General features: G+C 34.2%; 2 protein-coding genes across 9 annotated transcripts; one reads left to right on the top strand and one right to left on the bottom strand.

Moving 5' to 3' along the window:
• The first annotated feature begins 2138 nt into the window (after positions 1-2138).
• Positions 2139-4956, top strand: LOC108330746 (succinate dehydrogenase subunit 7B, mitochondrial). 4 transcript variants are annotated; one of them, XM_052876370.1, is made up of 5 exons: positions 2139-2362; positions 2472-2537; positions 2976-3078; positions 4085-4199; positions 4570-4787. In XM_052876370.1, exons 1-4 carry the CDS (start codon positions 2306-2308, stop codon positions 4150-4152), a joined length of 294 nt encoding a protein of 97 aa, XP_052732330.1. In that variant the 5' UTR covers positions 2139-2305; the 3' UTR covers positions 4153-4199; positions 4570-4787. The 4 variants fall into 4 exon arrangements, with proteins under 4 accessions (XP_052732330.1, XP_052732329.1, XP_017420764.1 ...); XM_052876369.1 differs by having other exon boundaries at positions 2146-2362; positions 2469-2537; XM_017565275.2 differs by lacking the exon at positions 4085-4199 and having other exon boundaries at positions 2147-2362; positions 4570-4956.
• A 977-nt stretch (positions 4957-5933) lies between these two features.
• On the bottom strand, positions 5934-21887 carry LOC108331463 (phosphatidylinositol 4-kinase beta 1). 5 transcript variants are annotated; one of them, XR_001832391.2, is made up of 17 exons: positions 19717-21726; positions 19054-19242; positions 18920-18968; positions 14987-15119; positions 14397-14880; positions 13588-13668; positions 13384-13503; positions 11817-11886; positions 10800-10897; positions 10613-10717; positions 9320-9373; positions 9030-9173; positions 8859-8912; positions 8715-8789; positions 6825-6908; positions 6428-6743; positions 5934-6349 (listed from the first exon to the last, which is right to left on the bottom strand). XR_001832391.2 is itself a non-coding variant. In XM_017566151.2 (17 exons), exons 2-17 carry the CDS (start codon positions 21187-21189, stop codon positions 6642-6644), a joined length of 3315 nt encoding a protein of 1104 aa, XP_017421640.1. In that variant the 5' UTR covers positions 21190-21665; positions 21770-21887; the 3' UTR covers positions 5934-6641. The 5 variants fall into 5 exon arrangements, 3 of the variants coding, with proteins under 3 accessions (XP_017421640.1, XP_052731876.1, XP_052731877.1); XM_017566151.2 differs by adding an exon at positions 21770-21887 and having other exon boundaries at positions 5934-6743; positions 19717-21665; XM_052875916.1 differs by having other exon boundaries at positions 5934-6743.
• Positions 21888-23116: the final 1229 nt, after the last annotated feature.

A 23116-nucleotide genomic window follows, 5' to 3' on the forward strand; every position in this document is an offset into this window, starting at 1 on the left:
CTAAATTATTCTTCAATTGTGCTCATGTTCTTCATGTTCTTTAAATTCCTTTCTTTATGGAACATTATAAGATTTAAGGAGACATGTTTTTATCTTTGACCTTGTCATAGATCCTTCAAATTGTAAATGTTCTTGTTCAAGTTTTTCTCATATATGTTTCAGGAGATAGTCCTATATCACTTTAGGAGTGGTGAGGTTAAACACAAAGGTGTTTTTATTATAGATAGTTGAATGGTCAATTGGGTTATGAAGTTTAAGGAAAGGATGGTCTTAGCTAAGCCTCATTTGCCTCATTAAAAGTTGAGGATGGCAAGTATGGAGCGAGATATCTTTGTTGTGAAAGGTCGAAACCAATATGTCCTAAGTGAGGTACCTACCCATGTATTGGGAATTTTAGATTGGAATTTGGGAATCGAGAAGTGAACCATGACTGGTCTCAAAGGCAAGAAGATTAGATGAAGGGAGCAAAGGAGTCATTAGACTTGGTTTTCTTTAGTAGAAAGGGGTATACATATGATAAGAACCAACTTTAACTTTACGTATGTTAAGAAGACATCAATAAAACAAGTTAATTTCATTAAGGGGATAAGTATTAAGGGGTTGTTCAAGTATGAACCAAGTAGGTTCAAATAGTGAAACCGACCAAAGGTGGATGATGCACTAGTTTTGTAGGCCTTGCTAATCTTATCCAACCGCTTTAGATGGTTCAACTTCAGGAAAGAAGGTCTCGATTGATAAATTGTATTCACATTGTGAGAGAAATCCATTCGTATTTCACCATATTGATTGAGGAAAAGTAGGAAACTCTTCCATAGAACCAACAATGTTGAGGGGACCTCTAAAAGCATAAGTGATATCACCCATGATATAAGGAACCAATACTTGAGTTTCACAAAGAGTTGTGCGTTAAGCTCGACAAGACTGGTCGACAAAAATGGAGCAAAATATGTGTTTTGAGTAGAGGAAACCATTAAAGTAGTTTGAGAGGTAAAATGAAAGATTCATTTTTGAATTGCTGAGGAAGATAAAGACAAGGAAGATTAGAGAGCAAGAAGATAGGAGTGCAAAGGTTGGGTGTGTAAAGAGGTCAAAGAAAGGATTAAAGGAATTATGAAAGTAGGTTTGAAATAATATTGAGGGCTGAAACACAAATGGCCCAAAACCCACTTAGGAAATTAATATTATATTGTTACTTTGGTAACAATATGGTGATTACAAGGTATGAGCAGTCTATTAAATGCATAAATAATGAAGATATATGATGACTTAGGTAACAATATGGTGATTACACTCGTAGTAACATGATGAGAAGAATACAAGAAGGGATGAAAGATGCATCAAAAATAAGAAAAGTGAAGCATTTACTCACTTGGAAAAGGTTGAGTTCGTCCAAGAGACCTAGAAGCTTGCTTAACACGCCCATGCTAAACCTAAACTCTCACATACCCGCTTACGGCCCACTTTGCATTCACACCTTCTAACTTGTTTTTCAGGCATGTAAATTTGTTCATTTTGTGTCATTTGATCCTAGAGATGCACTTAATATAAAAAAATGTATGATTTATTAACATATCACATAAACTTAATAAGTTAAAGATTTTTATGAGTTTGGTCTACATAAAGTACTCCATCACTTTTACTCACTCAAATTGGAAAACTTTAAATTTAATGAATTATTACAAAGAAATACCTCAAGTCGATTGATTTATGAAAACACCTTAGACCTACATCGTGTAGAACCAATATCAAAAGTTTAGTTACCTTTCTAATTTTATTTTATTGCAAAAATAGTCTATCATTAAAAAAAATCAATAAATATTTTGATTGACGGTTTAAAAATATTTAATAATTAAAAAGTAGGAAGTAAAAAAGCATGTCGACGTAACTCCATCGAATTTCTAAATAGGTTGCAAGATTTGTACTGAATGATTGAAGATTTCTATATTTTTTTGTTTAATTTCACTGAAATTAATGAGATTCTACTAAATCTTGTTAGTAAAATGAATGGTACAAAAAAGGGATATTATTTTTGAAGGTGAAAATATTGTCTGGAAGTTAAATAATATAATCAAGTCATTAATTGGCAAAAATTAGCAAAGAAAATCAAGTCATTAAAAAGAATAATTCAGAGCTAAAGACATAATTAAGTGATAATAACAAAATTGATCCAATAGGGAGGAGTTGGAATCTGAGTGGGGGTAGTTACAGATTTCGTGAGTTCTCTCTTCACACAGCTTCGATTTTTTTTACTTCTCGGAGCTCTGAACTTGACCGACGTCGTTTCACCTCAAAGCGCTTCGAGAAAATGGCATTCTTGATGAACAAAACAGCCGTTGCTTCCCATTTTGTAACTCAGTCCCAGGTATTCCTATACTTCATTTCTATGACATATTGATGATAATTGTTAATTTCATTTAACGATTCTGTTTTCCTTTACCTTATACTGAAAATCCTTTTTGTGAAATCAGAAGACCGAAGAATCCGCTTCTTTTCCGCGCCGTCGATTCCACGTTGAGCCTGGCCCTCGTGAAAAAGCTGTAAGGCGTACTTTTTTTTTTATTGTTAGATTTGTTATTGTTTTTCACGATTCAAGTAATTTCGTGCATCTGGATCACCTATTTCTACTTGTAATTACTTTGATTTAATTTGGCAATAGACAAATTAGGGTTTAAGAAGACCTCATTCTCGACTTAGTCAGTAAAAGTGGAGAGTTTTCTTTTGATGTATTCATTTTGTAAACAAATATTGGCATTCGGGATTAGGCAAATTTCTGAAATGTGATTTTGATCCCCTCTCCACGAATTTGTCATTTGCTATTTGTGGTATCGTTGAAAGAAACAGAGAAAGTATTTTGTAGTTTTTTAAATGTTTTTTTTAGCTTTTGCGAATTCGTTGTAGAAGTTAACGTGCTCATCTGTTTTGGCACACATTTGTTTGCTTGTGCATTCATTTTTACCTCTTGGATTTTGTTGCAGCTCTTAGCTGAAGATTCAATTCTGAAACCATTCAAATCGTATAAGAAGAGTGTAAAACAGCTCAAAAGAATTGGGGATGTTCTCACGGTTGTTGTTGTAGCAGGTATATGTCTTTAACTCTGATTTTGATTGAAGGAGTGAGGGTCTTTTTGTGGTATTGTGGTTTGTGAATTGATTTGAGAAATGAAACTGAGTAGTACTTTATTATTATCTTTTAGGTATTGAAATAGCTTATTAATGAGCTGGACTTTGTTGTGACAGTTTATGTGCTTGTGAAGTAGTTTGGAATCTAAAGTCTGGTAGTTGCTAAATCATTTGAACAGGACTCATATTTTCGAATACTGTTTTTGTTTCATTTCAAATTTGTTGGCCTTATTGCCGTTCACACATCATTCTAAATGTTAAATTTGTCCTTGTAGTCCCAATAGACTAACTTTGAAAACCATAATAATTTTGAACAAAACATAGATTATGGTTTTTCATTTCTTTCTATTAGGTTCTCAAAGCAGGTGACATGTGAATTTTTTTTCCAAAATCAATACTTCCGATGATTTTAAGTTTGTGCAATTTCAGAAAATATCCATGTAATTGCTTAAGTTGAGAATTTGATTAAGTTTTATCTGATAAGATACTGTAAGTTCTTATATGATTTAGTCTTTTCTAGTTCTTTGAGAAGGGTACGCTTGAGTTGAAGTTGTCTTGGTGGTGTTTTCCAAACTAAACTAACCAGCTAAATGCAAATAAGGGAGTCTTTTTTATTGGTAAGCTTCAATGAAAAAAAATTGTTCAAATCTGTGTTTAAAATTGGTTTCTATGAGATCAAGCTTTCAACAACTTAGTTGGAAATGGTCTGAGCCAGATTTGTTGTTTGGCTTAGACATTGCCCTCGGTGATTTGGAAATACAGCATGCCTCATTACCTTTGCAGTTTGATTACTGAAACCTGATTACTTCACTAAATTTGGATTAGTGAATATGATAGATTATGAAAAGTGCTTTATGAAATGTTTTTTTTTTTTTCTGAAATAACAACTTTGGAAAAAAGGACGCAGTACTCTTTATTCCCTTGAGTGTGTAACTTTGGGCTTTTCAATATTGTCATTGTTACAGGGTTTTTTTGTGTCCGAGCCAATAGGACATATTTCCTCCTGAGTATATTCTGTGCACTCAAATGTTAGCAACTCAAGAATTGAACAAAATGGGCTACTTGCATAGTTGTTTAAAGGTCTATTTATATTATATCACTTTTAACAGTGTAAAGAATATTCTATTATTTGCTATTTGTTAAGTCGTTTCAGATTTTGGTAAAATTTTTTTAGCTTGTTGAAATCTTGATTTCTCAGTTGTTTTTTCCATGGACACCTTTTACAATGCTTTGGCATTATTCGCAACTAGGAACATGTGTGAATAATAATATCATGACAGCACTCATTAATTGACGATTCTGCTCACAAAAATATTTTGCATTACCTATCCATGTGTATTTTGAATATATCCTAGTTTATGGTATGTTACTACTCTTGAAACATTCATTCTAATTTCTCTGCCTGTTCCATCTTTTCAATGTTCTTGTTTGCTTATTTATGATGTTTCAGGATGCTGTTACGAAATATATGTTAGAGCTGTTACACGAGAGGATGCACAAAAACAGTAGCATTCTGAAAGTTCTTGACAAAGCGAATATTGGGAGTTAGTTGTGTTTTGTTGGATGTTTGTGGCAACAATTTGGACTGTTATTAGCCATTTTAGAATAAGCTGAAAAGTATTTGAACCAAAATGGTCTGTGCATCGGTAGCTTTTTCCCCATTTTAAATACTGTCTAGTGAATACAATTTCATGGCTTCAGTCTGAGAAACAGATATGATTCCTTCAACCAAGTTTGAGGGTGTCGGGTGTGATATGAGATGTTTAATACAATTCTATAATCGAGCTTTGCCTGAAATGTTAATGAATGTGATAATCCTAATCAGTGGGAATTGTAATCCGGTGTTGGCCTAATTGTATTAATCAGAATTGTAGACTAGTGCTTGACAAATATATTTTGGCAGTATCGTTTGCCCATCATTGTAGGGAAGGCTGGAGTTCTGCGTAACCTTTTTTAAGTTTAAAGCAAGTTTGACTTTTACTTATTTTTTTAAAATTAATAATAATGTTTATTTTAAATTAGTTATTGATTAATTTTCAAGTGATAAAGAGAAATAGAAAATTCAGAGCTTTCCAAAAGCAAGTGATTCTTTTCTTTACCAGAGACCAGAGAACTCCGTTCACCCGAAAAACATTATTTTTAAAGGAATGGTTTTATTACGATTTTAGTCTCTGGTTATGGATTTTCAAATTTAAAACTCTTCCTTCAACATAAAAATGTGATTTTAATCTTCAAACAATATTTTTGAATGGCAACCACGTTTATTTTAGAATTTAGAGTTTAAATTTTAAGATTTAGGGTTCAAGTTGTAATAGTAATATTTAAATTTTAAAATTGGGGTTTAAAAATGACTTAATTACAGTATTTAAGCATGTGTACATTTTTTTATCTAGGATTTAGGTCTTGAAAAATATTTCTAGAATGATGACTACCTTCTCCCTATCCACGAGATTGAAGGTTAAATATTTCTATCACCACGGTGGTATGGTTCCTACAGTACCTTCTTTAGCTACTTAAATATCATAATTCAAATTCTATTATGCAGTAGTCCTTATGGTCATGTAGATATTTTTGTTGAATTGCTCAATGAAATATTCCAAAACCATTTAGTATATGGACAATAAAAAAAAAATTTAATGTCATTGAATCTGTTACGGAGCATTACTTCTAAATAGTGATTGGATTCGCCTAGTCTATGAATGTCGTAAAAATAAAAAATATAATTCCAAAAAGGCGTGCTTTGTGAAATCAAACGCTGTAAATATAGTTTATTATGATTAAGGCAAAGTAAAATATAGCTGCAGAGACACTATGCCACCAAAACTTTATGATAGATATGAAGGTGAACAAATTTCACCGTGATAGTAAACAGGATCGATTACACATGATACAATCGAATATCATCAAAGAATTTTGAGAACAATTTTCCAGTTTAAGCATTGAAGAATCAACTCTGGGAAGACAGACGCCATTGATCAGCTGAGATCAGTAAAAATAACAGCAGTTTGCCAACTGATGGTCTGCCCATGTTAACAGATATCCAAAATGATAACGGGTCGGTATATGCTGAGCAGCTCAACGGAAAGACTTCGATGAACCAATCAAACAGTTTACACAGAACTCAGCCACATCCAATATAAATCTTGTCTGTATTCCCGCTATAATCACTGTACAATTTGCACCGTCTCAGCATTTTTGAGGGGCTTATGCAATTTCTCCAGGCAGCAGAGCTTCATTCACAAGAAACAAGGATGAAAAAATCAAAAGACTCGGCTCAAGTAAATTTAGCCTAAGACTGTGGAAAGTACATTTTCGCATCAGAATCTTCCTCCCACCCTCACAAGGAGAATAGAGGCTGCACTCTGCCACCTATTAATTCTTCTCAGAAAACTCTAAAAGCCATACCACAGTGAACCAACCATCCTCCAATGACTTATAAAAGCAAATACTATTTGATGAACAATCACCGTGCGAGCTTTAGTCAAAAGGGAACAAGCAAACCATCATCATTGACAAACTATTTCACAAAATCCCGTTCAAAACCCTCTGGTAATAATCATACTGCCTAGTCCGCCATGCATCCAGGCTGCTGCTAATGAGGGAAAGCACCAAAGATACACATTGCTGCCAGGAGAAAGAAAAAGATATAGCGAACCGGCAACAAAAATTTATAGTCTAGAGAGTAACTAATATTAATATCAAAACCTCTTCTGTTAAATTGAGATGGAAACGCTTTCGTAGGTTCTGTATTGTCCGTGGACCACCTTTAAAGCAGGGGAAATCAGAGTCCTAATAACGACATTAGAAAACTATTAGCTGAGAAAATCAAGCATGAATAGGAGAGCATTTCCTGATTTTCTTTTCTTCGCTTGCCCATCCACGTTCATAATAACAATAAAAAATGTACACACACAATTGACTCCCACGACTAGAAAAAAGATCAGCTACAATAGGTGTAACTTGAGATCATGATTCAAGATTATAAGATAAGGCTACATCAAGCTACCAAGGCAAGAACATATGGAAACCTCGAACCTCTATCTCTCTCCTTAGATCAAATAAATGTAGGACCCGCTGCTTAAGCTGCCACAGAAAGTGTTTATCTGATACAACTACTTTAGGAGGCGCACATTTTAGAAATACCTACTTTTAGGTATCACTATTTTTAAATTCCTAGACAAATACTAAAGCAACCATACTCTAGTCCTTTTCCTTTTTTTCAAGAAAAAAAACTATTCAAAGTTATAATTTTGAACATGTACTTCAATTTAAAATAATTTTTCTTTTATAAAAAAAGAAAAGCACAGTGTAATGGGGCAAATGTGTAGCCTTTTGCACAATATTTTATTAGAAATAGGTTGTTTTTCATTTCCAGAATGTTTGGATTAGAGGGAAGAACATTTCCTAGGATACAAACAAACTTCTTTTATTTAAATCTTTTTTCTAGTTTAAACCCCAACCTCTTCAATCTTGCATACACAGCCTGATAACTGTAAGGTTATTCAATGGGCTAACAGTCATGCAGGACACATCAAACTTCTTTTATTTAAATCTTTTTCTAGATTAAATCACAACCTCATCAATATTGCATACACAGCCTGATTACTGTAATGGTTATACAATGGGATAACTGTATGATTACTGCTCCACCATTTCTTTACCGAAAAATTAGAACATACACCATCTACAGAGAATTGCATGTTTGATTCTCGTCCTCTATCACAAAGCTCTACATCTACCTCTAATTGCTAGAATCTCAATGTAATATGACAAAGTTCATCCCAAAACCAATTGATATTAAGTGAAGTTGTTCAACCCTTATGTAAACACCACCTTAAGAATTAAAGGCAACTGGTGGCATTTGAAAATAGGGAACAAAAAAGATATAGGAATGGGACTAGCAACCAAAAGTAGATGTTAATATATAAAGATATAAAGAAATATTGAGTTCACACCTTGTGTTTCTGTGACAGCACATAAGGTTTATTTATATTGAGAGAAAGAAATCAATATAATAGAGGAGATTCGGTACCATCTACTAATAAAGATATGATCATAGAATAATACAAATATGATCTTGATATTTCTAATTATAAAGATATGATCCTTACATTTGTAATTATATAGATATGATCCTTAGTGGTGTAATTTTAAAACTCTTCCTCTAGCTTGAGCATACAATTCATATGTGTTTATCTTGCTGCAAATGTGATCAATCATAGGTCACCTTAGAGGTTTGGTGAATATGTATGTCACTTGTTCACTAAAGTTGACAAATCTAGCAGTGATATCTCAAACTCTAGTTTTTCTCTTAGGAAATTACAATTTACCTCAATATATTTGGTTGTTTCATGAATGACAGGATTAGAGTCAATGGGTAATGCTTCCCAGATGCATTTGAATTTTTTTTTCAAATTAAAGTTCTTTGATAAATAGCTATAGCCATGACTTCACATGTAATCTTGATATTTGTAATTCTGAAGGTATGATCCTTATTTCTCAAAACACAGCTAGTTATGAGAAATTGGAACTGGTAGATGAACACAGGCACAGTAAATATTGGACAACACTGGGCAACATGGAGCTAACATTTACCTGCAACATCTCAACAAGAAGAATAACACGCTCAGCATGCTTACGGCAAGTAAGGAAGCCTTGAATGCACAAAACCTGGATTACAGCAGGAAACCGAATCAGAAATTTAGAGCTAGTATAAGAAAAAAACCATATATGTTTTACCTTGAAATAATCAAAGAACTCGCTTGGAATTCCCTCGGCATCAGAATCCATGACCTAGCACAATCACATTATTTCTGTTAGATGCATAGAGGAAAGCTAGTAAGTGTCTGAATGACCTAATGGATACTCAAGTATGGATGTGGATTAACTAGTAAACAATTTCAGTTTTACCTCAAGAAGCTCTCGGGTTAATTTGAAAGGTGCACTTTCAAAATTAACACCACCAGGTGAATTAGAAAGCATGAAACCAAAATCAATATGTATAATATGACCTTCTTCATCCATCAAGAGGTTCCCATTATGCCTATCCTTCACCTGGATTAAATTAAAAACTTAAATAAGAAGTGGGTAGAAAATATTCAATAACAAAAAGTAAAATAGTATTATTTGGATTGGAATTTAAGCAGGTAATACACCAGTTTTAGAAAATGTATGCATGTGTATAATAAAAGGTTTCAGACCTGCAGAAGGTAGCAAACCAGGGAATATCCAGCCATACTTTCTACGAAGTTCCTCTGAAACAAAAACATGTAAACAAATCATGAAATATTGAATCAAATGATATTATCTTTTATATTTTTAACATAAAATAAAGGTGTTTGTTACTATAACAGATTTATTACATGATGAAAGGAATAACATTCAAAAGATAAAGGGGTGTAGGAGGATAACCCTTTAAATTAAAAACCAGCAAGAAATCACACTACACAATTATGCCGGAGAAAAAATGGGAGATGGCAGCAGCAGAAGTAACATATGATGGTACAATGCATTTTGCAAGTGAACGTTTGAATGTACTGAAAGAAAACTTACTATAATACATCCAAGACAGGATTACCTAGGAGAAGAAAAGAAAAAAAGGAACACCACTGGTTAAAAACATGAATTTGATTTTGTAATGGGATGCTTATCAGGTGTCATAAATACGGGATTTCAGAGAATAAAAACAATATGGAATTTCAGTGTAGATTATGCTGGATTGTCTGTAGAATCCTTTTTTAACATAGATGTACATATGCTAAACTACGTATTTATGAAAAGTTAGTATTTTGGAATTTTCTTAGGTGGCCAGGTTTGCTAGGTTGTGATAAGACCTTTAAGGTGTATGTTAGGAAGAAAGTTCAAAATCAGAGGTTTTGTGACAGTTAAGGGTGGTTGAGCAGTTTAGGGCAGTTTAGGGGTGGTTAGAGGTAGTTATTAAGTTTAGTGAGGGTTATCTTTTAAGGAGGAAATGGTTCCTCCTGGTGGGTGGGTTGTATTTTCGTTTTTGGAACAGGGCTTGTCCTGTGTAGAAGGGATTTACTTCCCTTGGAAGCTGTAGAATGTTTTCTGTATTATGTTTTCTTTAATTAAAGTATTATCTTACGTTGTGCAGTAAGATTTGAGTGCTTATTTCTTTACTGAATCTGAAAATCTGGTTTCTTGTTCCTAAGAAACCTAACAGGCTGACTAATTTAATATCTAACATATGCATTAGTCATAGATCATGAGGTGGATTGGGATCTTGTGACAAAGAAGGATAAATAATCCTCTTCAGTTAAACTAATAGGAAAATAAATAACCATGACATACATATTTCTATTCAGCTATTTTCTTTGTGAATGTTCTATCTGTATACTAAAAAAAAAACATAAAATTTAAATGTCAAACAGTGTTTTAGAAAGAGGAACACAAGCTCAATTAAGTATTGCATCTTATAAGATGAACAAGGTCAGTCCGCAATAATACAGTGAATCTTTGAATCTATACATTACCTGGGCAAGTTTAAAACTTGGAGAATCATCTTGATACTTGGCAATGAAAAATTCACGTAAACTTGAGATGTTGGGGTACCTACTCTTTATAGAATGTAGAGAAGCCTACAAATCACACATTTAATAATTAGTAAAGACAAAAAATGTAGAATTTTAATGAATACGAAGTATGTAACCATGGAATCACCGTATCTGGAATTGTTTCAATTAGAGCAGTGTAAGAAGAAGTACATAACACTTCATATGGGCGCAGCCAGAGAGGTAAGCCAGCTTCTTGGAAAATATCTGGCATAAAACGTAATGATAGTAAGCAACATAACAAGAAACACAAAGAAGAAACTGCTGCATCCTACTGAAGTAACCTGGTATAAGAATATAGCAAAATAAGATTCAATAATGCATCATTAGCAAATCTCAGGTGCAACTAGAAAATACCATTATTGCTTTTACATACTTCCACATCAATTCACAACTACTGCATTCAACTATAACCAAGTGCATTTAACATGTATGGAGGTTCACATTGAAGGAGGGACTTAAACAGAGGTCACAAAGACATACATTTGATTCTAGAAGAATAGGATCTCCCACGACTTGTATTTAGCCCGATTTCCCATTTCACACGGTCAAATAGAAAGAGAATGAAATTTCTGAAGTAAAAAAGGTTCAGCTGCTTAAGGCTTGCTTTGGATCCAGAACGGAGTGTGAATAGAAACCTAATGAAAGAGTAACTCAAAATGATTTTTTCAGTTTAATTATTTTCACATTCCCCTTTCTCCTTCCCACATTGCAAAGTCATCACTCATGCTATGCTCATAGCAGATGCAGAAAGCATAACCAATGAAATAACACGTTATTTAGTCAGAGGAATTTACATATGCAAAACAAAAATCCCTACTCCTGTCATTCAGGGCATACTAAATACATGAAAGCATACGCGAATTAAAAATCAACAGATAATAAAAATTAAATTTAATCCAAAAAGGAAGCCAGTTGTATAAAGAATCAGGGTCCAGGGGAATATAAGATACATCTTCTAATACCATAGTCAAATAATATTCTTGCCATGGAAAACAAACACCAAAAGACAAAATAATCATAAAAGGCAAATTTATTTTTTGCAGCACAACGAACAACATTCAAAAAGGAATGGTAAGTTCGGAATATGAGGTGCCATAGGAAGAGTCTGAAAGAGACCACCTACCATAGAAGTGTGAAATAAGTTGAACTGCCAGATGCTCCTGCCTACAATCATCCCCGCTTTTTACAATTACCTATGATAAAGTGGAAATTTTGCCATCATGTTCAAAAGTTGGGATCTTAAAGCACACATACTCAAATAGAATAATCTCAATAACTCATCTTGAACAAAAAGCTGACCACAATTACACTACAAAACCATGATGATATATGAAGACATGGATATACACAGCTTTAACAAATTGGGAAAATCGAAGTTTTGATTGCTAAAACTCTCTTTCTTGATTCGAATGTGAATTCTGTCATAATATGCGTAAAACAGATGTCACAATAACAAAACAAGAATGAAGGAAATAATTTTTAATGTCAAATGTAAAGACAAATTTCCATGGCCAGCCCTTTGTCCCAAGTTGGGACTCCCAACAAAGAGTATTCAGTGCCAGACTAACTTTTATGTAGAGAAACCATGCAGAATGTGGTACAGGTAATCATTAACCTTATCACACAAAATTGATAAAGAAAATTTCAAAGGTTGAATTTTGTGTGATATAAGTCCATGATTATTTTCTTATAGGGACAAAGTTAATGGTTTATCCCAATGGATACTGCATGATTTTACTGCAGAGAAGCCGAACTCCAACTCAAAAAAGGGTTTCCAAAAGGCTAACTAGTCAAGAAGTTTCCAAAAGGGTTTCCATAGAATATTCTTGCATTGATATTGTTAATTCAAATTTTACAAACCATGTATTGGTCTAGGACCACAAGAATCTTCCACAATAAGCTATCATGTTCAGGGTGTGAACATTCACAGCATGACAGGGGTTAGCTCTCCAAGCAGAGATTACTAGGTACAAAAGCCTCAAACCCAATATTTTGCTCAAGGGAAATTCATAATTAGAGAAAGGATTCCTTAATTTAGAAATTTATTTGTCTAAAGTATTTTTCAGAAAAGGATTCAATGCACTACACTAGGTTAAAAAATATAACGTATAGCAGTACAAAATTCTCAACCAACATTATTAAATGTGAATCACGGAGAATGGTGGAATGCCAATACATATACTGTCTTAGGCAAATAGCAGAAGTCAAACCAATTGAAATAAATTATATATATCAATCAAATATGTAAACAAGATTAAGTTGTAAGCAAATAAAACTAAAATGAATAGAAACTGGCACAATATTAACTCAAGTTCAATGGGAGAGAGGATCGCCAGAGATGATAAGGGGATCCGGGATACATGTCACAGCCACGATAGTGGACAGAGTTGCAATCACAGATCAGCAGAATTCCACAATGCAATAGCAGAAATATAGTGGCTATTTAACAACACTGTACTGTACCCAACCTTGCTAGAAATTATAATTCATACATTATTCAATTGCAAAACATTATTTTCTGACTTGGATACCAGTTCCAATAAAAAATTAGTAAATAAATAAAACACTTCCCTTTGGGTGATATAAATGTGTCTCATGCATTTCGTTTTACTTTATTAAATTCTGGTCTTCATGACATTAAAAAAAGATGACTAACAAAAAGAATTCTTTGGATTGATAAATATACGTACAGATCGCAAGTCCCAACCAGGTAAATTCCCATGGACAGAAGCCTTACGGATCCTCTCTTTCTTTACCTCCCAAAGTTCACCAGACAAGGCATCACTAGCTTTGGGTATAATTCCATTAGCCTGTTTAGAAGAATTATGTTATGTACAACAACTTCATACTTCTAAGGCTAAACAAAAACAAAATTTACAAGTAAATTGTCCTACCCTTGGTGGTGCATCTGATGAATCTTGACCAGCACCTTTCAAAGGGAGTCCAAGGGGTGCTTCTCCCTTTGCTGCCGCAGCCTAGCAAATTTAAAGTGTTAAAAACACAAAAGTTGTAATCTGAATGGGAAATGGCAAATAAAACATGAACAATCAATTTGTAATTAAAACCTATCATTCATTTGTACTGTATATGTTTTGACTTGATTAGTTTCAGAGATTATACACACTAGATATATATGTGATACACACATATAAACTGTTTATAATCGTATTTTATAGTCGTATTCTCTTTTGTTTGGTACCATTGGTGAAAATCATATTAATCTTAGATCCTTCCTTTGACAAAGAAAATTTTCTAATTACTTTTTGCTTTCCCATTTTATCAACAATTGATTAATTTAAATACATACAAATAATTTCTTACCCCATTTTTTTTATTTTACTATATACAGCCAATTATTTTAGACAACCCAAACAAAATAGATTACATTGATCTACTTTTCACCAATATATTTAAACTTTTCATATAACTGATTATAACAATAATCAATTATATTTATAATTGGTTATTCAAATAACCTATAAAAATCATCCAATCCAAACATACACTACACGTCCAGGTGTGAAAAGCATAATCTTTCACTGAACAGAATGACTTTACATAACCCATAATGTTGGTTCCTATACTACTAAGAACTTGTGTCTTGCATGTATGCATACATATCTAAAATTTTCATATTCTTGATTAAGTTATCATGTAATGGGATATCATTATCAATATCACTAAATGACAGTTAAAGACTCACTTTTACTTCCTCTATTGCCACTGTACTTGGAACACGTCGATGTTCCTTCCGCCGTTTTGGTGTTTGATCCTCAATATCTTCCATTTTTAACCCAGGATCAGCTTTCAATACTACCTGCACCCACTCCATATCACTGTCATGTCCTGACCTTCCCACTTCTTGAATACCATCTCTGTAAATTGAAAGATGCTTAATGCCATCACAGAGCTCTGCTTCAGTATTCTCTGACCTACAATGAAATGGTGCTTCCACAGAAAGATTCACACTAACAAATTTGACTTTTGCATCAGGCACATGGGTCATTGCCTGGTCAATAGCCTCAGCAGTTGATCTGGACATTCTATCATTGCTATTGCGATATGCTTCTTGAGCTGTCCATAATGGATATGCCCAAGGGGGTGGTTTTTGAAAGAAAGCATCTCCATTTGCCAACGGAATCCCCCCTTTTGAAAGTTTCTGAGAATTAGACGTCTCTTTGGAATTGCTATAACAAGGGTTTTGCAGGAAGGACAGTATATCAGAAATATGGTTTGCATTTTACAAAGCACAATATTTTCCACAACGCATGGGGATTATTATCCAAGTAATACCTTGGCATTTCACATCTCAAAACTTCAACACAAATCATGTACGGTGCCTTCTCCCTAGAATTCAAGATAACAGCTTCATCTTCAGGTATATGAAGTACACGGTACATGCCCTTTCCCAACGGAAAGCAAACTCCTAGGAATATTCGAAAAACAAGACTCATATACAAGAAAGAGAATAAAGGAAAACTGTAAGCAAACAAGCAATGAGAATACAAAACAGAATAGATACACCAAAATCACACTATTTTAGGTAATGTTAGGTTATCTAATGGTGAGTGAGTGAGTGGAATGGAATAAGTTTTAGATTAGAAACTTTGGTCATTTTCCATATGATAATCAAGTTCAAAGATAATACTTCATGCTTAGTAATTAGCTCTTGTCCCAATTTCCATTAGTTATTGTTTTTGTTTGCTTGCATTGATTTTTATTTTTTGGTTATTTTGTTAGTATTTTCCTTATCAAAAGTTTAGATATTTTATGCTTTTAAATTTCTTACATATGTTCAAGATGTTAGATATCTTATCTTTTATCTTCTATTTTTTTGTTATTATCTTTGCCAATCATTATTTATACTTTGGGCTTAGCCCATATTTTCTTTATTATAAATATAGTACCCTATGTGTACTTTCTATCCAAGGAAGATTAATCATATATCTAGTCTTTCATTATATTCAATATGGTATTTAGAGCTTAGAGTTTTTTTGCAATTTTTTTGTCACCCCTACCACTACAACTATTGTCGCCGCTGTTGTTGTTGTCGGAGTTTCAGTTTAGACTCGCGACTACACAGTTTTGCTCGTCTCAACCAGGAGATCACCGTGTCGTCAAGATCGCCGCCATCGAAGTCCAGACACACCCTCCCACCCGCCAATCAAAGCTTCGGTCAGCAATTTTTTCCAGCTGCATGTGGTGGCACGTGAGGCGTTGGTCATCATCGATGGACTCACTGTGGCCTCCTCTTCTAGATATAACCTTGCTACATTGATCAGACCTCTTTGGTTTTTTATGGTATTTCTCTCTCTTCCTATAAGGCTTCTTTCCTTGCCTCTTCTGATATCTCTTCTGCCACCAATTTGTCTTATCCGTCCATCTATACTAACTATGTGAATGTGCACTTGTCTATTGATAAATTAGATGGCACTAATTATGCGACTTAGGTGTCAAACATTAAACTTTGGTTTGAGAGTTAGTAGTATGTTGATCATCTTATCAAAGAGTGACTACTATTGCTCCTAGTGAAATTTTCCGTTGGAAGAAAATTGATGCTCAATTAAGCATCGTTCTCAAGTCTACCATTCAATCTTCTTTAAAACAAATGTTTCGTGCCTACGACACATGTTCTAAAATCCGGTAATAGGCCAAATCATTATACACCAATGGTCGTCAATGTCCTTATGGCGTTTGTTACGATCTTTTCAATATTGTTGCTCCTCGACGTCAAAACTCTATGACTAGTTATTTGGATAAGCTTCATGCTCTTTTTCATCAATTTAATGAAGTATTACCTCCTGCCTACTGAAGAAGGGGAGGAAGATGCTTCAATGCCTAATGCTACAGATGTTGTTGGACCATCAAGAGCTCATAAAGGCTCATCCTCATCTATGGAGGAAAATATTGCAACTCTCACTAGGAGGATGGAGGAAATGTACAACCTCCAAGCCACAAGGCATCAAGAATTGCTCTCACTTCGTGTTGCTCAACATGAACAAATGAGTGGCCTCATTAGTGACATAGATAATAGGTTGACCAATATTGAGCTTCATTTAGAAGAAGAGTATGATGATGGGTCTAGTGAGGAATTTTAAAATTGTACTTCTATTTTTAAGTATTAATGAAATTTGCTTCTTATTCATTGCTGAGTTACTACTTGTTAATTTTATTATCATATTGAGGAGTAGCTCCTTGATGATTGGATTGAGAAATTGAGGGGGAGCTTCTACTTAGTTGTATGCATGTGTTTAAGGGGAGTTATTCTATTTTTTATTCTGATCTAAAAGGGGGAGAAGAAAGGTTAAGTGTTAAAGCATTATAATTCTCCTCTAATGTTGTTTTTCTATCTAAGTTATAAATGTGTAGTTATTGACAAAAGCTTTATTTTACATCAATCCAATAAACATTAGTTTTTCTAGTCTTTAAGCACTTCATCATCAAAATCCTTTAGGCTTTACATTAGCTTGTTTCTAATACTTGTTGCTAATACTTGTTTGGCTTAAGAATTGTTGAGAGTTACAATTTGGAGATGTCACTCAAATGACACTTATATGTGACAATTAGGTTCCTCCTCATGTTAGGTCTAACTTTGTCTTTCATGAGATAACCAGACACATCGAGATTGACTGTTATTTTATTTAAGAGAAGATTGTATCTGGAGACATCAAGACTGAGTTCATTAACTCAAACAATCAATTAGTAGATATTTTCACTAGGTTTTTACCAAGACCGAGAATTTATTTTATTTGCAACAAGCTTGGTACATATGATTTATATTCACCAACTTAAGAGAGAGTGTTAAATATCTTATCTTTTATGTTTTGTTTTTTTGTTATTATCTTTGCTTATCATTATTTGTACTTTGGGTTTAGTCCATATTTTTTTTATTATAAATACAATACCCTATGTGTACGTTTTATACAAGGGAGATTAATCTTATTATTAGTTTTTCATTGTATTCAATACAGGAAAGCTAATTATCAAAGAAAAGGGAGGAAGCATGATCCAGTGCGAGAGGCCATAACAATGAAGACTTGATGTCATAGCATATTGAAAGTTTGATAATTGAAGATTGGGAAAGTCTTTAAATATTCAATTGCAAGATGCTGGAGCACTGGAAACTGACCACGAACTTTACTAGAGCATGGGAATTGGTACAACGGCAGTAAAGTTGAGAAGTTCCTAATAGTGAAGGGAAAAGTTATAAAAATGGTCATTTGAGCCTCCCAAGGAGTGTTTACAACCTCGATGGCCGTGGAACAAAAAATTTACCGTTCCATTTTTAGGATACTTTTATGGTGAACTGAAAATGCTTTCACTTTTGTCCACCAAAATGGAGAGACAGAGAGAGAGAAAGTGCGAAAAAAATAAAGGATGTTTGATGGAATGCTTTCAATTATGTTCTGCTCTATCCCATCCTATTATAAGCAATTCTAACAATGGAAACTAGTATCACATTTGACTCCTTTGCATCAATCCAAAGTCCAAGAATAGTAGCAAGTAAAAACTACAAGAGACAATTATTTCTAGTACATGATAGAAAAATATATATCACTGGCTCCTCTGAGTAACGGACTCCAATAAACACCAAAATGGTAGCTTTCATACATTAACTCCTATAGATATGAAACACAATGATCATGTATGGATATTTTCACCATTTTCTCCACCACAAAAAGGAAAAACACTGGCAATCTGCTTGATTTATCACAGTTATATTCCAAGCAAAGAAGAAAAGAAAAAAAAACATATAAGCTCTTTTGATCTTTCACCTCAGAAGGTGGCATCACTGTTTAGAACCAAAAGACAAATTGGTATGAAATGATGTATTATTTACTGAGTATGATCGATTACAATTGTGTCCTCCTATAATCCCTCAAGAATAGCTGCTTCAGAGGTGACTAAAACCTCAGCCCAGTTATAGCCAAACAATAAAAACAAAATCGTAATCAATCCCCCTCCCCCATGATGTGAACCTCCTTTATTCCTTCATTTCCTTAACCAACTCTGTTCCTCTATCCCGTGAAATCTCTCTTTTAACCCCAGCTAAGGTATCAGTTGGGCCCATATATTCTTTGGGACTAAAATAATGGCTCCAAAAATTTTCGAACTCTTTGGCAATAACATGTAATATTCTAATATTAAATACATCACAAAATATTGGTGGAAACCATTTAGTCCAATTAACATCACTAACTACTACCATTAAGAGTTAAGAAGTACCTCCAATATTGTGAGCTTCTATTAAATGTAAATTGATCTCTGCAAGTGACTTGAAACACAGGAATAACAAAGAATATGTACATGTCAGAAGCACTAGATAAAGAAAACATTAAAGGAAAATGTAAGGAGATAACCTCATGCAGGGCATCTTTACGGTCTTCTACTGGAAATACGTCCACTAGACCAAATGATGTCTCACATAACGTCAGCACAAAATCCAATGATTCATGGTAAGCTCCTTTCCGGAACTGCGATGGATTAATTGGAAGCGGGGGTTTTGTTCCTGATTTCTCATTTTGCTGCTTTGGTGATCCGGGATGCTTCTGCCAAAGTAACATGAAAAATCCAGTGAAGGCAAAAAATTTTATAGATGGGAAATTACCATGTCTCTAATATTAAAATCAGCAAAAGTATGAAGAATGTGAAAACAGAGTTTTCGATGCATTAATACTAATGTTACACTTCTAAGTTCTAAATCTAACCCACAACTACAATCATCTCTTAAGCATCCATCATGAATGCAATGTGTCGTGCATTCATGCCCATGATATGACTGTTATTGATAAGGGGTACAGGTAGTCAATAATGGGGTTGCCAAAAATGTAATGGATGTTCAGATCGAGATTGATGCCGTAAAATGATTTGTATCAGAAGTTATAGTACTTAAGCCATTTGTATAGTCCAAAGAAAGTTATTTTCGGTGCCTTAACCATGTGCTAAATTCCCAGGTTTCAGTTTCACGTTAAAACAATATATAAATAAACTAAATGTTAATGGTTACTGTATGTTTAACACACCTCTTTCTGCCTTTTTGACCCTAATAGCTCAGAATCTTCAATTGATCGATCACGGTCTCTAAACAATTTACGAAAAAAATTCTCTGTACCCGGACTACTTTCATACACCCCACCATTGTTTTCACTGGCTGAACTACTTTTACTGTCTTCAGGATGCACACGGAAAATTCTTTTGAACAAAGAAAATTCAGAGGGTTCTTCCTCAACATTGGTTGTACCATCTTCAATTTTGTCACTTGTATCTTTCTTGTCGTCAAATTTATCCTTAAAGAATTTTCGGAAAAACCCTTCTTTTTCATCCTCTTCAGCAGGCTTTGCACATTTCTCTTCGGAATTTGCAATATCTCCTTCGTCATTCCCATCCTTCTTATCCTCAAACTTCTCTCTGAAAAACTTTCGGAAAAAACCTTCTTTATCTTCATCCTCCATTGTCTTATTGGGTGTTCTATCCTCAGAATCATTCTTGTTATCACGAAACAATCTCTTAAAGAATCCTTCTGAACTAGAGGGCAAGTCCTCATCCTCACCTTTACTGTCTCTTAAGAGTCTTTTAAAGAAACCATCCCTTTCAGATTCTTCATCATCCCCTCTACCATCCCTTAAGAACCTCTTAAAGAAATTATCCTTTTCAGAATCTTCGTCACACTTCTCAGAAGACTTACGAAAGACAAAAGCATCACGAATCTTCTGGCCCAACTCATCTTCACCCTTGCTATCTCTTAAAAGCCTCTTGAAGAAACCATCTTTTTCAGACTCGTCGTCGTCTTTCTCCACTGACTTTCTAAAAAGCAAAGCATCTCTAACTTTTGGACCTGGCATAAACTTCTTAAATAACTTGTTTTCCTCAGTAGATTGCGGACTACCATCCTCCTGCAAATTGTTTCCTGATGAAGGTGAGAATGACATAGACCTCTGAGTAGGCGGTGAAGATGTTAGTGACAACAATCGCTGTTTTGATGAGAATATCTTATGCAAAACTTGGCTCTTGCCTCCAGGGGTTGTAGGAGCACTTTGAGGCCTTATCAAGGGCGGCCACTCACCCATTAAGGTGGCTGCAATCTGGCACTTTTCTTGAATCCTACTAATTCCTTCATTATCATCGGAGTCCTCAAGCTCTGCCAATAAGAACCAATGCACCTTCAAAGCAATCTTAAGCGACTTGGAGCACACGTCTATGACGAACTTATCCAAAGATGGACTTGGCTTGTGTATCATCATGTAACATACTTGGAACAAATAACTCTCAATTCCGTGCAAGGGAAGTGTGTACATTCTATTACACAGGTAATCACGCACCCCGGAGTGGTCATGCTTGTACAGGTAGCTAACAGCAATCCACTCACAGAAGAACGATGAGTCAAAGAACCTGATGAGCCACCCATTTTCACTGGACTCGCTTGTCAAATTAGACCTCGACGCAATTTCCCTGGGTTCATCGACCTCCCCACGATTCAATCCTAAGAGCCTCACCATTCTCAACCTACCATAATCATTCCGCCAATGGGAAAGCCCCTGATTTGAATTAAATAACCAGCTAAAGCATACTTAAACCCTACAAATCCCTAAAACCTTCCCCGAAGCCCTAACCCATCCACGAATCGAAATCACCACCCTCGTCAGTTATCCGACTCGAGCATCTACTGCAAATTCCGAGAAACCCTTGCATCAATCGTGAAAACGAGACAGCGACACAATCCACATATTTTCGTGATAAAAGTTATAACGAAAATTGAAGCTGAGCAGGTACAACCGTAGAATCTTCCCCCTAAAATTGCAACGAAACTTCAATTGGAAGAAATGAAGGTACCTAAGTTGCGCGAAATGTGAATCTGGCGCTAACTGCACGAGAGCGTGAAATTAAATCAAATGCCGCAATGAATCTCCACGCCCTGTCCAAAACGACGGCGTTTTGATCGGTGGCAATGGAGCGGTGATGATGGTCGTCGTTTCTTTGTTAGAGAGAGAAGGACAAAGGAAGGCACGAGTTAATTACTAAAACAATAAAAATAAAAACCAAAAATAAAAGAAAAAGAAATGCTAAGTTGCGCTTAACTATGACATGCACATGCACAGTCCTAGTCCTAAGATCGTGGGGCAGTAAATTATTTCCCTCCATTCCCAATTAGAGTGAAGTTTGCGAAAAACAGGGAGCTCTATGTTCATATGCTAAGTGTGAAAGCATTTAGTACAAAACAAAGCTTGAAAGTATTTATTGGTACTCAAAATTGAAAGTTTAATTTTAATTATTTAAAAAATCTTATTAATTGCAATTTTTTATGTTTCAATGAAAAGTTGTTTTATTTTAAAAAAATTCTAGTTTTTTATTACATGTACATGAATTAAAAAATAAACAAAATACTTATCTTTTATACGTAAGATATCATGAAAATAAAAATAAGAATCTTATCCGTTTATTTTTACTTAATAACAAATGATTAATATATTTTAAAATATTATTTTAATTTAAGATCTCATGAGTTTAACATGAGTTTAAAAGAAATATTATCTAATTTTATTTTAAACATCTTAAATATGTTAAAAATAGATTAAAGTTGATTCTAAACTACAAGTATAAAAGTTTGTTATTAATTTTTTATTATACTCGAAGATAGATTACAAGTATTTGTTATTTTATAAGTTGTAAAGATATATTATAACATTTCGTGGAATAAAACTACTAAAATAAAATATTACATGAATGATAACTTGTCAAAAAACTACAAACTATTAGAGTAGAATATTCTACTTTTGAAGAGTAAAACTCTCTATCCGGTTGCTTCTCTCTCAACATATCAATGGATCCCCTGAAAGATGTCTTCTCTAAGCTCACACTAGTTAAGGTGATCATTGCAAAAGAGAAAACAACACACAAGCAGACAAACACAAAAGTAAGAATAAGCTAGATACCAAACAATTCATACCACCTTTATACATAGCATACATAAAACATTTAAATCCCAAACATCTTAACATCTAAAGACCTAGACTGACTCATCCGGATATTGTATGAAATGTCGAGTTCTAGGGATTCCTGCATCGGTATAGTGGAACAGCTGGACTACCCCAAGCTACCACACTAGGCTAGTCCTACAAACGCATTTTTACCAACTAGAGAAAGGCACCTCAAGCTCGGAACTCCTGTTATTCTCACTACATGACTCATCACTCTCTACTTGAGCATGAATAATCATTTGAATGTTAGGATAAACCCTAGTAAAACTCTGGTCATTCATACCATCAATACTTGAAACCAAACTGAAGGAGTTCCCCGTGGAACCCATGTTATCAACCATGAAGCACTTAATATCACTTCACCTTTACCTTGAATCCATTTGAAACCATACTTATATTCATATACTTTCACATTGAATTCCCACATATAACATCGTTGGTCATATAC

This window comes from Vigna angularis, chromosome 4, assembly GCF_016808095.1.
Source record: "Vigna angularis cultivar LongXiaoDou No.4 chromosome 4, ASM1680809v1, whole genome shotgun sequence".
NCBI classification, from domain to species: Eukaryota; Viridiplantae; Streptophyta; class Magnoliopsida; order Fabales; family Fabaceae; genus Vigna; species Vigna angularis.